The sequence below is a fragment of the Galeopterus variegatus genome, unplaced genomic scaffold (assembly GCF_000696425.1).
Source record: "Galeopterus variegatus unplaced genomic scaffold, G_variegatus-3.0.2 Scaffold6327, whole genome shotgun sequence".
NCBI lineage: Eukaryota > Metazoa > Chordata > Mammalia > Dermoptera > Cynocephalidae > Galeopterus > Galeopterus variegatus.
In genome coordinates, this window is record NW_007732438.1 from 10,280 (window position 1) to 28,763 (window position 18,484).

The 18,484-nt window shown below is 35.1% G+C and overlaps 1 protein-coding gene across 1 annotated transcript in view; it reads right to left on the reverse strand.

Moving 5' to 3' along the window:
- Positions 1 to 9,532: 9,532 nt before the first annotated feature.
- The window catches only part of LOC103606128 (vacuole membrane protein 1-like), a gene marked incomplete at its 3' end in the record, with an annotated part of 47,962 nt that continues 39,010 nt past the window's right edge, over positions 9,533 to 18,484 (reverse strand). Inside the window, exons 2-5 of the mRNA XM_008590719.1 lie at positions 14,554 to 14,655; positions 12,033 to 12,168; positions 10,883 to 10,973; positions 9,533 to 9,643 (exon numbers count right to left, since the gene is read on the reverse strand). Of these exons, the coding sequence (XP_008588941.1) occupies positions 9,533 to 9,643; positions 10,883 to 10,973; positions 12,033 to 12,168; positions 14,554 to 14,629 (414 nt within the window). The remainder of the gene's footprint in view (positions 9,644 to 10,882; positions 10,974 to 12,032; positions 12,169 to 14,553; positions 14,656 to 18,484) is intronic.

Sequence of the window (18,484 nt, forward strand, 5' to 3'; positions counted from 1 at the left end):
GTTGAATAAACTGAGGTTTAAAAGTTAAGAAATTTGCCAAATATCACACAACTAGTTATATTGAACTAGACATTCAAACTCAGCAATTTGACTCTGATTGTGTCCTATTTCCTCCCATGAAAGAAATGAAATATTTTAACCCCAAAACAAAATCGCCTTCAATCGCTTGCATATTCCTGAATATTAAAGAAAAGAATGGAATTAAAGTTAATAAGTTTAGCATTGTACCTGACACTGGGCATGCCATGGGAATTATATCCTGCATGTAAATATGTGTATTACAATGGAAAGAAAGGCTGAATGAAAGCTGATGTACTAATTAATAAATATGGGAAACTATTAAGAAAAGTTATTTTCATTACATGCATTAACTGGTCTCAGGTAAGCATAGATACAGACAAGTAAGAGAAAAAGTCTCCAAGCAAAGTAGAGCCATTTCATGGTTTGGTTTTTGGGTGAAGTTGCTCTACACACATGTATTTATTCAGAACAGAACCTGCAAATATATTTGTACAGTACATTGGTTGTATTAGCAATGCCACCTAGTGGCAGCCAAATATACACATACTTAGGGGGAAAAAAGTTCTAGAAGAGTGGTTCTTAACCTTTAATGGATTATATAGTCTTTAGAGAATCTGATGTATACAGCAGGCCCTTTTGCCAGGAAAAAAAAAAAAAATGTTTGCTTGCAAAGACACATAACAACAAACACAGTGACACGCAACATAACATTTCAATCAAATACGGACTGCATATACTAGCATGGTCCCATAAGACTATTACAATGGAGCTGAAAAATGCCTATTGCCTAGTGACATCTAGCTACTGTAACATCATAGAGCAATTTAGCGTAGCCTAATTGTGCAGTGTTTACAAAGTCCACAGTAGTGGACAGTAATGTCCTAGGCCTTCACATTCACTCAATGCTTACTCCCTGACTCACCTAGAGCAACTTCCAGTCCCTCAAGCTCCATTTATGGTAAATGCCTTATACAGGTATACCATTTTTTATCTTTTAAACTGTGTTTTTACTGCTCTACAAGATACATTTGGATATACAAATACCATTGTGTTACAAATCAGTACAGTAACATGCTGCACCGGTTTGTAGCCTAGGAACAATAGGCTTATATACCTTACAGCCCTAGGTGTGTAGTAGGCTATAGCACCTAGGTTTGTGTTAAGTACACTCTAGAGGTTTGCACAATGACAAAATCACCTAAGGACACATTTCTTAGAATGTATCCTCTTCGCTAAGCGAGGCATGATTGCCTAACGCTTTTGGGAATTAACAGGCCTCTTTAAGCTCATTTCTTGACCATTAAAATTAACAGAACAAATCAACTAACCTATCAGTCCAACTAACTCCCCTTGAACCATGGAGAGAAGGAATCCATTCACTTCCCCTTCATCTCCTCCTTTTTGTCTAGCAACCACTATTTTTGAATCGACAGCATCTTGCTCTTCCTTTCTGGTTAGACATCTTGTTTCTCAGACTACTAGATTTACACTGTTACCAAATCCAATGATGAAATTTAATGGTAGCCCAAACTAGTAATTTTTCCCTGTTGATTTCCATTAAATTTAATATGAATCAAACAAATACTAACTCTTACTTGTAATATTTAAAGAAGTAATAGGGACATCTAAATTTGAAGTTATAACCTTTCAATTATATCTAAAAATATAAATAAAATTGTTTATTGATAAAGTTAGAAATCAAGACAACTCTTCCATTTTAAAGTCAAATATATAGGAATCTAATATTTTAGGAAATATAATGATTCTTGCATATGACCATTTAGGATACAATCAATTATAATTAACTAAATTATACTTCTAAAAAAGGTGACTTGTACACTGGGGAAATCATTTTAAATAAAAATTTTAATGACCTAATTGGGAAATTTTGCCTATTCAAGAAAAATTTTCATATTTCACTTTTAAGCTATGATTTCCATGATAAAGAATAAAGTAAATCTTTTCTCTTTGTTAAAATTGGCTTTTTTTTTTTTTTTTCACATTTTGCTACAAATTATCGTCAAAAGGAGTGCTATATTTCTAACCAAACTCCTCTCCTAACATGGGCACCTGCTCTCTCACTGAGGCAGAGGTGTCTGTTTCATCAGCACAAAAAAGCAGGACATGAGAATGTGAATGTTGCATTTCCCTAAGTGAGGGTTATGTAAAGGCTCATAAATGAAAGTAGGTTTAATTCAGACTTCTCAAACACAATTACATTTTGTAGATATAAAACATAAGAAATTGTGATCTATAAGGATAAAACTCTGTCTGTCAACCAAGAAAACAGTAAATTTAAAAAATCTAACCAGAGATTATTTGGAATAGCTTCTATTAAGAAATAAAGTGGGTCAAATTTTTAAACCTTTATCTCTACTTTGTCTCTAGTTTTCTATTTTTTTCTTTTCTATAATTGCCAAAATACACAAATTGATAGTCTATACATACTCACTAATGAAAATTTTTACTACACATTTGCTACACTATTAGTTATTGACTACCTTGGCTCTTGGAAAGAATAAGTGAGATAATTCATGTAAAGTGATGATCACAGAGCCTAGCATACAGTAAATATTCAATAAATGTCAGCTAATATATCAGTCAGGATAGGCTAGACTATCATATACAAGTAATAACAAACAACCCACAGATTTTAAGCAACATCTGTAACTTATGCTGACATTTAATGGGTCAAAGCAAATCATATGAATGGAGTTCAACAGGGCGAGGATGTAAAATCTTCCCACAAGTAGGGATACCACAAAAATGGACACCAGACACAGGTAAAAAATAATATAATTGACTTCAGCTAGTACTAGTCTGATGAATATGACAATGATGTTTGATCTCTTTCTTAGCAGTAGTAGTTAACCTCTTGCAATCTGATTTCCATCCCAATCAGTTAACTGAAAAGACCAGTGACATCTTTTGTTTTTCTTTTGCTTTACTTCTCTGAAAACAATTTTTTGTAAATGCTCTTTCTTCTTCATTTTACCTGTTATGCCCAGAGAATCCCAAAAGGAAAGCCTGTGTCTAAATGAAAAGATCTAAGAACGAAAGATAATCTGGTCAAATAGAAATGGCATACGTATGCTAGGTCTCCAAATATATACATTTTGGGGCGGCTGGCTGGTACATGGACCTGAACACTTAACCTTAGTGTTACAACACTAAGCTAACTGACGAGACCTGTCTATATTTCTTTTCAAGTTTAACTGATTGCCCCTCCAAGCCTCTACATACTTTTTTTTTTTTTTTTTGCTATCTTGGCCTTTCATCCATTTTCTGTTTTTGATTGTTTGTTTTGAGAAAATCCTACACTGACGCATGATTTAAAAAAAAAAAAAAAAACCAGCAAAGTAGAAATAGAGGGGGTACTCCCTCAACTTGATAAAGAATACCTACAAAAACCTATAGCTAAATCCTACCTCAGAATGAGAGACTAGGTTTCCCATTAAGACAGGGAAAAGGCAGGATGTCCCTCTCACAACTAATGTTTGACATCATACTGGAAATCTAGTTAATGCAGGAAGACAGGAAAAGGAAATAAAAGGTATATAGATTAGGAAGAAAGAAATAAAACTGTCTTTGTAGATGACATGATTGTCTATGTAGAAAATCCTAAAGAATCAAGAAAAATTCTCGGAACTATTAAGCAATTACAGCAAAGTTGCAGCATCCAGGGTTAATATATGAAGCCAATTCTTTTTCTCTATAACAGTAATTAATACACACAATCCATCAACTGTCCTTTTAGGTATTTACCCAAATAAGTTGAAAACTTCTTCTGTTAAGAAACTTGCATGTGAATGTATATAGCAGCCTTATTCATAATTGCCAAAACTTGGAAGCAACCAAGATATCCTTTAATAAATGAATGGATAAACAAACTGTGATGGTATGAACATGCAATGGAATTATTATTTAGTGAGTGGGGAAAAAAAAACAAAAACAAAAAACAAAAAACAGCCAAAGTGCTTTTCTCTCTACTCTTACTTAGCAACAACACAGAAGACACTTCTGTGACCAAATGTGTGGGGTTTTCTCCCCCCACAGCAAGCAAGCAAACAATCGGTCCTGAAGCAGACACCAGTTGGGTGTCCCATAATTCAATTCTGACATTATCTACCTGAAGATAGCATCAGATCCCACAGATTGAGGGCTCAGTCCCACAAGACTGCCCCCCTACTTCAGATTCCAGAAGCAAGACCCAGGTTATCTTACCTGTGTTTCTGACCAATTAGCTATAAATTGGGGGTTTGCACAACCACCCCCCTTCCTCTTTAGGCTCAATTAGTTTACTTGAGTGGCTCACAGAACTCAGGGAAACATGTTTATTGGTTTACTGTAAAGGACATTGCAAAGGATACCAATGAAGAGATGCACAGGGCAAGGTACAGGGGAACGGGCATGAAGCTTCCATATCCTCCCCAGGCCCGCCACCCTCCAGGAACCTCCACATGTTCAGCTCTCTGGAAGCTCCCTAAACCCTGTGCTCTTGGGTTTTTTTTTTTTTTTCCTTTTTGTCTTTTTTCGTGACCGGCAACGGATCGCAACTCTCAGTGTCGCGCCCGGACCGGACCGGGACCAGCCACGGGATCGCAACCCTTGGTGTTGCTCCCGCACCTCGCTCAGCCAGTGAGTGGCCGGTCCGTATGTGGGATCCGAACCCTCGGAGGGAACGCCGCCGCACTTCCCAAGCGGCGCACTGTAGCAGTGCACCACCGGGCCGGCCCATCTCTTGGGTTTTTATGGAAGCTTCACCACTTAGGCCTGACTGAAGCATGGACAACCATGTACAAATGTGATTGGACAAAAAGAGTATAATCTAACACTAACAGACCAGGTGGGATAATCCAGAAAGGCCTCTTTGTTCAGGTCCTTCTTGGCCTCTTTGTGCTGCCTTCCTTCCTCCCGGTATGGGATGAGACCCCTTCTCAAATGGGGTAGTCTTAAGACCTACAATCAGATAAGGTGGATCAGAGAATTTCTTTATGGCCAGCTCCAAGACAGAAAAGTGGGGGAACGTTAAAACAAACCAGAAACTGTGGACGAAATTCAAAATATACATATAATATCACATTCAGAGATAAAAAGAAGTGAGGTGTCAAGCTGTGAAAAGACATGGAAAAACCTTACATGCTTATTGCTAAGTGAAAGAGGCCAGTCAGAAAGAATATATACTCTATGATTCCAACTATATGATATTATGGAAAAGGTAAAATCATACAGACAGTAAAAAGATCAGTGGTTGCCTGGGTTTTGGGGGTGGTGTGGAGGAGGCAGAGGGAATAGGTGGAGCACATGGCATTTTTAAGACTTTGAAACTATTCTGTATGACACCATAAAGGGGTGTATACAAAACATTATGCATTTGTCAAAACCCATATAACTGTACAAAACAAAGAGTGAACCCTTATGTAAACTATGGGCTCTAATTAATAATGAATCAATATTAGTTCCTCAATTACAGCAAATATATCACAAGAATATAAGATGTTAATATTAGGGGAAACTGTGTGGGTGGGGAAAGGTATATAGGAACTCTGTCCTTTATGCTTAATTTTTCTGTAAACCTAAAATAGCTCTAAAAAAAAAAGCCTATTTTTTAAAGTGTTCTTAGTTTTTACAAATTTCCCTTCTCTTTCCATCCAACTACCGGCACCAGCAACCCACCTGGATAAGGTTAAGATCTCACCTATCTTGCAGCATCATTACAGTAGCTTTTTCTTTGCAAATACTTATAATATGTAATGAATGTGAACAAGTGAATACATATCTATTTCCTAATACAGCTAATGATATCAACATCTACTCAATCACTCAAGTCAAAAACCAACAGTTACACAGAAAGGAAAATATTACACAATCTCACTTATGAGTGGAATCTTTAAAAGAAAAAAAAAGGTCAAATATATAGAGATAGTGAATAAAAGAGTGGTTACCAGGGTCGGGGTGCAGAGGGGAGGAAATGGGGTGATGTAGGTCAAAAGATACAAAGTAGCAAATATAGGATGAACAAGTCAAAAGATCTAATGTACAACATAAAGACTACTGTTAATAATAGTGTATATTGTATTCCAGATTGAATAGATTATAGCTGTTCTTGCTAAAAGAGGAAAAATGGGTAACTAAGTGAGATGATGGATATGTGAATTTGTTGCACTATAGTAACCATTTTACTATATAAAGGTATCTTAAAACATCATGCTGTAAACCCTAAATATAGACAATAAAATTAAAACAAAACAAAACAAAACAAAACCCAACAATTACACCACGCTCCTTCTCCCTCTGTATCCACACTCTTGATTGTACCTCTAAAATTTCTCTCAGATTTGTCCTGTTTCATTCCAAATGTTACTGTCACTCCACCACTCCTTTGTTTTTCTTGGCAGCTGGTCAGTACTGGGATCCAGACCCCTGACCATGGTCTTACAAGTCCATGCTCTTACCAGCTGAGCTAACTAGCCAGCCCCCAATCACTTATAAAACATCAAAAACTTGTGCCATTTTTTGTTTTCATTTTGTTTGGCTCTCTCTGCAAGTTCTTATTTTATAAATACCTAGTCTTCTCCATTCTTCCTGTCACTTCCATGGACACCTATGTCTCTCTTATAAGGATTATGCTTACTGCCCATCTCCTCTCCCACCTTCCATCTATCTCCCACACAATAGCCAGAATTATATATTCATAAAATGCAGATCTGGTTATTTTTACATATATTAAGGCATTTAAAGGAATTTTAAATGCTACTCACAAAAAACTGCTACTCACGGGCCGGCCCGGTGGCGCACTGCTACAGTGCGCCGCTTGGGAAGTGCGGCGGCGTTCCCTCCGAGGGTTCGGATCCCACATACAGACCGGCCGCTCACTGGCTGAGCGAGGTGCGGGCACAACACCGAGGGTTGCGATCCGTTGCCGGTCACGAAAAAGGACAAAAAAGGAAAAAAAAAAAACAACCCTGCTACTCACAAAAGAACAATAAAAAAATTCTAATGTACTTAATGCTGATAAAAGCCACATGATGCACACTGCACCCCACTTTATTGCCAGCAGTGATAATGCCACAAAGCTTTTATGTATAATTTAAATGAGTACAATAATAATTTATATATAAATACACAGAAAGCTTTATGTAAAAGCTTTTATGTATAATGCAACACAGTTTCATAAGTTCCTTGATTACATACCATCATACATGCTGAACTAGTATAATATAAAGGTACTTAAAAAAGTTTGTGGAAAAAGAGAACTGAACAATAACATGAATCTTTCCATGAACTTTCTGAAGTACCCTCATAGAAATAATACTAAGTGTGATGAGAGACAGAGATACCGTTCTTCAAACAGCACTCGAATAATTCCTTTTTTTTTTTTTTTGGCAGCTGGCTGATATGGGGATCCAAACAAGAATTCCTTTTAAAACTGTGAAAAGGCTAACTACATTCCATTAAATTTGCAGTCTGATCAAGGGCAGAAATAACTACTTAATTTATGGAAAAAAGACGATTTTCCCCCATGTCAACTTTGTAATAAATTCTTATTTGTATGTTTCTAAATCCTATATTGGATACCTGGATCAATGGAACTAGAATAATAATGCTTTCACATGAAGATATTTTATAAATGTCATTTTATGAAGGTGTCTCATGAATGTGAAAAGAAACAGGAAATATGAAATTTCCATGTTTCAAATTTCTTTATCCTAATTGCTTATGCAATTTAAAAAGGGTTCATTTGAGTCCCTTTTAAGATTCAGGAGAATCTACTATCTGGGTTTTTTAGATGCTTCCAAAGTAACCAGATGCTACAAATGAGTTCCTTAATCTGGTTTTCTCCAAAGAATATCAGGGGACAGGTCTAGATGTGAACAGAATGGTATACTGTAAACTCTAATTCCTTCTTTTCCCCTCTCCCTAAAACTGTACTAGTGAATGTAGTGTTATAGTACTAAGAATGAAATTATGAGAAAAACAATGATATGGATTACTTCCTTAGAATTTATGTTCCTATTTGAAAGAATATCAGCAAGCAAACATGAACATCACCCTAAAATTCTAAGGTTTAAACTCCCATAAACTTGGAGAAATTATATATTATAGATAAATTCCCAAAGTATTATTCAGACCACTTAGTCAATATCCCACTGAGCCAAGCAATCATTCTTTAATATTTATCATAACTGCTTCAGAAATGAATTCATTACAGCATAGAGACTGCAAGTGTTTACAGTGATGAATTTTATTCAGCAATCAGCACCACTGACACCTTTTTACCTATTTTTTCCCCAGGAAGATCAAACTGTTTTCAAGGATGAAATTGTTTTCAATTTATTATTCAAGGACAGGAATAGAGTGAAACAAGCTAGGCATCTATGGCACAAAATTTAATGAGACATTCATTAATCAACCCTGTACTCGTATGGCCCTGAGAGTGCCTATTTAAAATTTGTGTCTTAGGTGTCTTGCTCTCCTCTCCCTAGTCCGAGATCTGACATTATTTCAGTATATTTGTGAATGTTCAAAGAAAAACTTACCTTTATTCTCTTTTATTTCAACTAGTAAAAGGATATTTTTATGAACGGGCACTTTTTATACTTTGGTTCAAAGGGTTTAAGAAAGCATTGAGTACTATACATGTAATACTTCATCAATTACATTCAATAAAAATACCAAAATAACTATCCAAGTGCATAAATGGAGTTTGAGGATGTGAGGAAAGACACTGTTTCTCTGTTGCTGATTAAAAGAGAAAGTAAATTGTCCAAATTCATTCTAAGCCTTACATGGGATTTTGTGCATTTAAATTAACTTCAACTTTTTTTTTTTTTTAAAGATGACCAGTAAGGGGATCTTAACCCTTGACTTGGTTTTGTCAGCACCACGCTCTCTCAAGTGAGCTAACCAGCCATTCCTATATAGGGATTTGAACCCATGGCCTTGGTGTTATCACCACCACACTCCCCCAAGTGAGCCGCGGGCCAGCCCCTAAATTAACTTCAACTTTTTTTTTTTTTTAAAGATGACCAGTAAGGGGATCTTAACCCTTGACTTGGTTTTGTCAGCACCACGCTCTCTCAAGTGAGCTAACCAGCCATTCCTATATAGGGATTTGAACCCATGGCCTTGGTGTTATCAACACCACACTCTCCCAAGTGAGCCACGGGCCAGCCCCTAAATTAACTTCAACTATTAAAATGAGAATTGCATAAGCAAGAGAATCATTATTCCAAAATCAAGAACAAAAAAAATTTCCTGGCTGACCTGACTTAAATAAACAACCTCTTAACTGTTTTATTTTCCTTTTCTTCTTGAAAAATCCTCAAAATCCCCCAAAAGAAAACAAAAGACTAAATCAATCTTAAAGCACCAATTTGACAATGAGATTACTTATAAAACACAAAGGTAATTAAATATAAATCTTAGAATTTTAACTTCTGAAGTAAAAGCACCAATAAAAAGAGAAAATCCCTTTCATTTTTGCTAATTAAAAGAAAGTTATTCTTACCAGATAAAGCAAAAAGGTGTGCAGCCCAGTTCCAAGCCCAACAGAAGACAAAATTCCTAAGCCTATCCAATAGGCATACAAAAGAAATTGTTTCTCTATGCGTTGCACATACTGAAAAACAAAAGAAATGAGGTGGAAAACATGTATTCTCTATATAGAAATGTGGTTATTTATAAACAACCATCAAAATAAAACAAACCAGCTAAAATAAGTTTCAAATAGGAACAAAGTATTAAGACTAAAAGCCCTTTGAAGAGGCCTAATCTCTTGAATATGCGATAGCAGAGACAGCAAAAAAATTCATCTATTGCAAATAAAGGCTCATCTCTAAACCTTTGAAGTCCTATTATTTAGAGGACATAGGAAAAAACCAAACTACTAAAAAGATAATTATGAGAATAAAAATTTAAAGATACTGAAAACTTACAAAAACTCTAAGAAAGTGTGATAATACACAGTGGTAATAGAGAGGTAGTTATTTACATAATATTTTTAATAGAATACATTCTTGATTATGCAAGTCAAAAATGTAAAGACTTGCTAGAAGAATTCTAGACTTTTTTCTGGAAAAGTTTCTCCAGCTTTGGCAAGTAAACTCAGCAAGCCAGTTCACTACAAACTCTTAATAGCACACATAGATTTAAAAAAAAAATATTTAAAATGCATTTAAAACTGAAAACTTCTTTGAGATTAGAGGTAAACTACTTTAAAATATAAAATGATACTATTTGAGAACCATTATAATACATTAATGTTTTGCTTTTTTATTTTTTTTGGCAGCTGGCTTGTTTGGGGATCTGAACTCTTGACACTGGTGTTATCAGCACCATGTTCTACCAAGTGGGCTAACTGGCCAGATCCCTGTTCTGCTATTTTAACAAAAGGTTTTAACAAAATGTCTTATTTTCCCATCAGTAATGTGTACTTGTAGACTACAAGCAAAGGAACTTGTCTTTTTACACAAATAAAACCTAATCCTCAACTTAGGTCTGTTTAGATGGATCACAAAAGTATGTTACAGAACATACAAAGACTTTGGCAGTGACTGAAAGATTCATGCTGCTTGACTGAACACTGTCAGAAAAGTTATATTTCATTCTTTGAAGATAAAAAAAAGTCCTATTTACCAAATAAATGCCGAACAGCCACAAAACATTGCAAGAGTATTTTTAGTGTATGGCCCTAAAAATAAGACATTAAGTTATCAGTTATGAGATAAATTAAAAATACAAAAGCAAGCCTACAACTGTTGAGTATAAAAATCCTATGAAATCCACACTAGTACCATTTTGATACTGTCTGGAATTAGAGAATGTGCAAGACTAGAGATAGAACTGCTGAACTTCTTACCTGTTGATGTGCTCCTTCAACATAATACGTAGCTATAAGTACAGCAAGCAGCAGTAAAAAAGACACCACAATGCTTTGACGATGCCATAATCTTAAAAAAAAAAATTTAAAAAACATCTTAGTCTCACTTTCAGGAGTCATCATTCTCAACACAATTTCTTGTTGAAGCACTTAGGTTATATAGCTCTTAGTGCTTCAGTCTGTGGGCTGAACTCTTTTGTCCTTAAATACCACGGCTTCTTGGGAATACAGAAAGGGGTTAAGGGAAGACAGATGGGCATAGAACCCAATTTCTTATCATAAACCCCAATGTAGACTTTTCCTTTCCCCAAAGCCTGATCTTGTTTACATCCCAACTTTTAATTTGAAAGGGCATTGTAGTATAATAGAAAGTACACTGGCCTTCAAGTCAGAGGACCTGGGTCAGAGACCCTTAGTGTTGTACTTTAAGCAAGACACTTAACCAATCTGACTCTGTTTCTTGTCTTCAAAATCATAATAATCATACACTTGTTTTATCTTCATGGAAGGTACTGTAAGGATCAAATGAGCTAAAAAATGCTTTATAAATTCTAAGTACAATAAAAATGTAAGATAATAACTTGGAAGGGCACATCAGAAAATAAGGTGTGTAAAAGTTCAACTTGCTTTTTATAATATTTGAAACAGGGCTTACAAGTACTGAATTTAAAGACAGAACACATTTCCATGGCAGAGTCCTTTTTCATTGGCTCAAACTATCAGTAAAAGTGCCAGTAAATCCTGAACCTTTTCCTGCTAAGAACCAGTGTATCTAATGTACACAGGCCTGCTTTCTCCTGAAGGTAAAACTAGGAGGATAACCATCACTTTCATGCAAGTGTTCTCCCTTGCATGAAAGATTCAACATGAGACACTGGACAAATGTAATAATCAAGTGAGCAAATAGCAATGTTTCCCTAATCTATTTTTCTTCAAACTACAGAAAAGAGAATAAATATATTCCTATGATAATATTCTAAATTTAATTCATCCATTTTGACTGAACAGAGGTCAGGGAGTAGGAGATTATTGAAGCTTTCTAAAATTAGTAAATAAGGTTTATACAAAAGTTAATGTTTATCCTATGAACAAGGGGGAGGAGTGGGGGAGGTAATGAAAGATTCTTTACTTTGAGGTCCATTCCTTTAAGATTAGAAGGATTTCCAGAAAAAAATACTGCAAGGTAATGAGTGGCTGTCTCCACAGGACAATATTCTGCCTTTCTTCCCGATCCCTCCTCTTCTTTTCATTCATTGAAGAGGGGTCTGAAAAACAGTAGTGCAGAAGTTAAAACAGAACTTCTAATATTTATGCTCTCTCTTTCCAGTTATTTTAAAAATGCATCCACCTTCCCATCCCACACCTGAAAGACTACATACAAATTTCAAAAGCACAAACAACATGATTCACATCTGGTTCATGCAAGTTTTAAGCAGTTTGAGTACTAACCTGAGATCATCATTCTCTAGAGAATGCAACCTCTGGAACACAATTCTAGTTAACACAGCTGTCCTACTACAAGTGTGTCTGAAATCTGTAACAGAAAGGCAAGGATTGTGGTAGGACACCATAACTTAAGCTTCAACAGCATTTCATTTGTCTGTATATCTGCCTATCTCTTCTATTTCAATCAGTGGCAACCTTGCAGAATATTCTCTTAAGCACTCTTGGAGAGGGATGGTACAATGTACAAGTGCTTAGACACCTACTGGATTAAAACAAAGTTTTATTTATGTCCTGAGTAACCATTAAAAGCAAGTCCTAAAGTATTGAGAAATGGGAACTAGTCCAAACTCAGCAACATCTAGTGGCTTAAAAAGGAAATGAATTATTATAGTTGCCACTTTTTAATCAGTGTTACCTACAGAACAAGGAGGGGGGGGGGGAGTTTACCCTTTGCCAACTCCCTGACATGACAGATATGAGAATCTTTTGTAGAGGGTCCTAAAAAAATGGTACAGAAAATTCCAGCAGTTGAGTTTAGGATAGAACTATAGATTTTGGGAAAATGGCAAGTGCTGGAATAGGTGATTCTGCTCAATATTAACATTATTTTTGCAATTATTTTACTGTTAGGACACAAGCTCCTACTCTTTTGCATAACTGGAGTAAGTCTATATTGGTCCACCTTCTGTGAAGGGCATCATATCAAATTAGCATCATATTGTAGAGCAAAGTGGTTTAGATCTTAAACGTGGAAGCAAACTACTTGGTTTCAAGTCCTGGCTCTGCCGTCTACCAGTCATGTCATCTTGGGAAAGTTAGTTAACATTTACGTGCCTCAGTTTTCTCTTTTGTAAAATGAGAACAACAATAGTAGTTACTTTTCAGGGTCAACTAAGGATTAAATGAGTTATTATAAGTAAAGTTCTCAAAGGAGTTTGACAATAAGTGTTCAATTAATGTTAGTTATTATTGTCATCATCTATTGAAATTATGCGCATACACAGTAACCCAATAACTCCATTTCTAGGAATGATTACTCATAAACTCAAATGACTTGTACAAGTTTATTCACTGCAGCATTATTTGCACTAGGAAAAGATTACCAACAACTTAAATGTTAATAACAGAGGACCAAGGAGTGATTAAAGTATGGCACACTCATCCAATGGAATGGAATACTATGCAGCCATAACAAAGAATAAGTTCTTCTTGTATAGTTCTAGCACAATCTCTAGGAAATATTAAGTAAACAATAGTACAATAGAGTAAGTAAGACATGCTAACATTAATTTTAAATGTGGCAAACAGTAGAAGAAAATGTGTGTGCTTCTTGAAATGAAAGAAAAAAATGACACAAAAAAGCTCCTAATTGGGAGATGCTATGATGTATACAATGTCCATCTCTGAAACCTGAAACTTGGTGAAATGATACAAAATTTACTGACAATCAAAGTAACCCAAAAGTCAGATCAGTGCTGTAAAATGTCCTCTGCAAGGCAATAGTTATTAAAATAAACAAATGGAAACTACTGTTTCAGATAGCCTGCACTTCTTCCAACAGAAGAGAATTTCTATGATGTAATAATACTACACTAGAGTATTATTTGCAATGTGTTTGAGAAGCCAAACAACTCAGAAGTTAAAAAGAAAATTAGTACAATTACCAGAAAAGAAAAACCTTTCTTTTTCCTTTAAATGCATGAAGCAAAGTTCCTACTTAAATCACCCACATAAATAAAAGCCATAATTTTCAGGATAAATGTATAAATAAAAGTCAAATATACTGAAATTTATCAAAAATTCCAATTTGGTTAAAATGTAAGTTTATTCATCTCAAACTAAAATTTTAAAGTAATTAACTTTTTGCTAACTGTATTCTTAAGAAGAGCATAATAAGCAAACTTATAATCTACTTCTAAAGTCACAAAATAGCATAATGAATTGAGCACTGAGCAAAGCCAAATAAATACTTACCGTACCATAAGATTAACAAGTAATAATCCTATGTGACTTATGTGATTGTCCAGGCTGCTTCTGCAACCACTGTGAAAAATCACCTTATAGGCCCTGATCCATAATTTAATTTACTATGAAGGTATTAATAAAAGACAAAAAATACTAGAAGTAATATATTTGTTTTATTACAATGAAAAATACATAATTTAAAACCGCAGATCTCCTCCCTCTAAACCACCACACTTTACCTGTGAAATTTCCATTATGCTGTTCTTTGTTCATTGCTACACGTCTCTGGTCACAATTTTTTCCATTCTCTGCCATTTCATAGATCAGTAACTCTTGAGGAGCTAATATAGCAAAATAAAATCCAGCAATATGTTACATACTTTTCTTTTTACAGCTGTCATTAAATAAAATTACATACAGGAATAATATGGCAGTAATATGTACCCCACAAGCTATTTGTATAATGTGCTTACACTTTATTTTTTCTTTTATAACAAAGATTTAAACAATCTGTATAAAAATCCTAATATAAGTAGTAAAAATATAAAAGCCATGTCGCTGTAAACCTTTTCCAAAGAGTTATTCCAGTCATTTTCCAGATTAAAACTTTTTACCTTTTCACCATTTTATCTTTCGTAATCCTTATAATATTACCAGGAAAAAATGGATTATATTACCAAAAGACATCACAAAAGTTGACACATAGATCCAAAACCATATATGAATTTTATTTAGGAAACAGTTCTACTGAATAAAATGATATGACATAGTAGACAAAAATTTTAAAAGTTTAAAATATGTTAAATGTACTTTCTTTCATACTTCACATTACACGTATAAGTGTTTCCACTTTAAAGCACTGTAATATAACATATCAATTGTGCTGAAACATATTCTACACAAAACACCAGATTGCCTGTGACTATCATCCTTCAGGTGTGTTAGTAAAGCAAATCTTTGTATTCAAAAAGCACATCACTTCAATAAGGCTATGATACTCAGTCCTTAATAAAATCTTAAAATTTGCCCAGATTTTTATAAAAAGACAATTGATGAGAAAGTTATCAAAATTAAAACTTCTGTGCTTCAAAGAACATCATCAAGAAAGTGAAAAGTAAACCCACAGAATAGGAGAAAATATTTGCAAATCATGTATTTCATAAGAAGCTTATCTATGATACATAATGAACTCTCACAACTCAATTTAAAAAAGCAAATAAACCAGTTTAAAAATGGACAGGGGATCTGAACAGATATTTCTCCAAAGATAAACAAATGGCTAATAATATGCACATAAAAAGATGTTCAATACTTTTAGCCATCAAGGAAACGCAAATTAAACCACAATGAGTACAACCTCATACCTGTTAGGATGGTTATAATATTCATAAAAAATACAGATAATAACAAGTATTGCTGAAGATATGAAGAAATCTGAACTCTTGTATACTACCCTTGTGAGAATCTGAACCCTTGTGAGAATGCACAATGGTGCAGCTGCTTTGGAAAACAATCTGGCAGTTCTTCAGAAGGCATAACATAGAGTTATCATATGACTCAGCAATTCCACTCCTAGGTATCTACCAAAGATAAAAGAAAACATATCCATGAATTATTCATGAATATACATAGGAGCATTGTCGTTAATAGTCAAAAGGGGGATACAACCTAAATGTCTATCAACTGATGAATGTATATAGAAAATGTGGTATAACTGAGCAATGAAATATTATTCAGCCATAAAAAGAAATGAAGTACCGATACATGCTACAGCACCAATGAACATTGAAAATATTATGCTAAGTAAGAGCCAGTCACTAAAGATCATGTTCTGATTTTCATTTATATGAAATGTCCAGAATAGGCAGAACACAATTCTAGTTAACACAGCTGTCCTACTACAAGTGTGTCTGAAATCTGTAACAGAAAGGCAAGGATTGTGGTAGGACACCATAACTTAAGCTTCAACAGCATTTCATTTGTCTGTATATCTGCCTATCTCTTCTATTTCAATCAGTGGCAACCTTGCAGAATATTCTCTTAAGCACTCTTGGAGAGGGATGGTACAATGTACAAGTGCTTAGACACCTACTGGATTAAAACAAAGTTTCTTCTCCTCAACATGACACACTGCATATCTATAATGACAGAAAGTAGATTAGTCAGAGAGAAATGGGGAGTGGCTGCCAATGGGTTGTGAGTTTCTGTTGGGGATGATGAAAATGTTCTAAAATTGTGGTGATGATTGCACAAGTGTAACTATACTAACAACCACTGAATTGTACCATTTAAATGGGTGAATTGTATGGTATGTCAATTATGTTTCAATAACACTGTTTAAGAAAAAAGTCATCAGCAGGAACTATCAAAACTTCCAAATATATTCATAGGAAAAGAATGGTATACTTTTCTATAAATCTCTTTCCTTGTTTATGTTTAATAGTAGCCCCAAGCTTAAGAATATTTTCATGACCAAGTAGCTCAAATTTTTCTATTTTACAAGCAGATTTGGTAACAGTTCAGAACTCAAAGTCAGATTTATGAGTTGGAAGGTTATATTATCAAGAAAGAAAACTCAAGAATCACTTTATAAGATACTTGTGTAAGTTTGTTTGTTCACATACTCATTTAACAAATGTTGACTGAACACTCTGTATGTGACAGGAATCATGCTAGATTTGTATTTACTTGATTAGAATATGATATGGTCCTGGGTTCAATCTTCCAGTAGTTTGTTAGTTGGTGCTGCTTTATTCCTTGACTAAACTCCTGATTATAATAACTATTTCCAAAATTTATGCCTCCTAAAGGAAAACAAGAGAAAGACTGTAAAAATGACTGAACAAAGAGCATACATTCATCATTGCAAGAGAGAGGATCCTCTTTTAGATATAATCCATTTGTGGATAACTTTGTTCTGTTGCCTTCATTTCTCAATGAGCAAATAAACATATCAAGAAATAAAGCGTAGGTTTCCATTAGCATAGATTGCCTGGAGTAGATGATTATAAGACTTAAAGTCTGAAAATCTGGATTTGAATCCCAGATTTGCCACTAACTAGTCATGTGATCTTGACCAAGTTTCATTTTCTCTAGGCCTTGATTTTCTGGATCCAAAAAATGAGGACAATAATTGCTACCTTCATGGGATTGATGTGTGGATTAAATAATGTGTGTGCACCTGCATGTTTGTGCATACATGCATGTGTGTAACTATCAATGCCAATACATCAAAAGGGTAGGAGGTATATGAAGCAGTAATCTAGAGAAACAAACTTCACAGCACATGCCTCACTGCATCCTATCAGGGAGGACAATGCTGTTTATTCAAAACCCATTTAAAAATTACTGTGGTCTCAAATGGGCACTAAGGATATAAATATGAATAAGAAAGGTCCTTGTTCTCAAGAGGGTCACAGTGTGATAGGGAAGCCAAATAAGCAGAAGAGATCAATTATAATAGAATAAGTTTTTAATAAAATTAGATGGAAAGACAATGATAATCTAATGGGAAGAAAACAGATTCTTAGAGTCTCACAGAATTGGGTTTAAACCCAAGCCTCACAAGCAACTGCTCAGTGAACTCAGACAAGTTTGTAAATCTCTCTAAACATCAGCTTCTTTAACTTGTAAAATAGGGATAACATGACACACATCAAAGGGTATATAAAATACATACATTGCCTCACCTCTCATATGAACTCAATACTAGCTATCCCAACAAAGAAGATGATGAGGAAGAAAGAACTATGGGAGCTCAAAAGGCAACACATTCTAAAGAGTTCACAGGAGCTGAAAGTTCGATTCTCCAAACTTAAGTCATACTTCTGTGAAGCTGTTGTCAAAAAGGCAATGTAGGGCCGGCCTGGTGGCGCACTGCTACAGTGCACCGCTTGGGAAGCACGGCGGCGCTCCCGCCGAGGGTTCGGATCCCACATACAGACCGGCCGCTCACTGGCCAAGCGAGATCCGGGAGCAACACCGAGGGTTGCGATCCCGTTGCCGGTCCCGGTCCGGTACGGGCGCGACACTGAGGGTTGCGATCCGTTGCCGGTCACGAAAAAAGACAAAAAGGGGAAAAAAAAAAACAAAAAACAAAAAACAAAATAACAAAAAGGCAATGTAGTCCACGCAATTACAAAAAAAGACAAAGTTATTCTGTAAAAACGT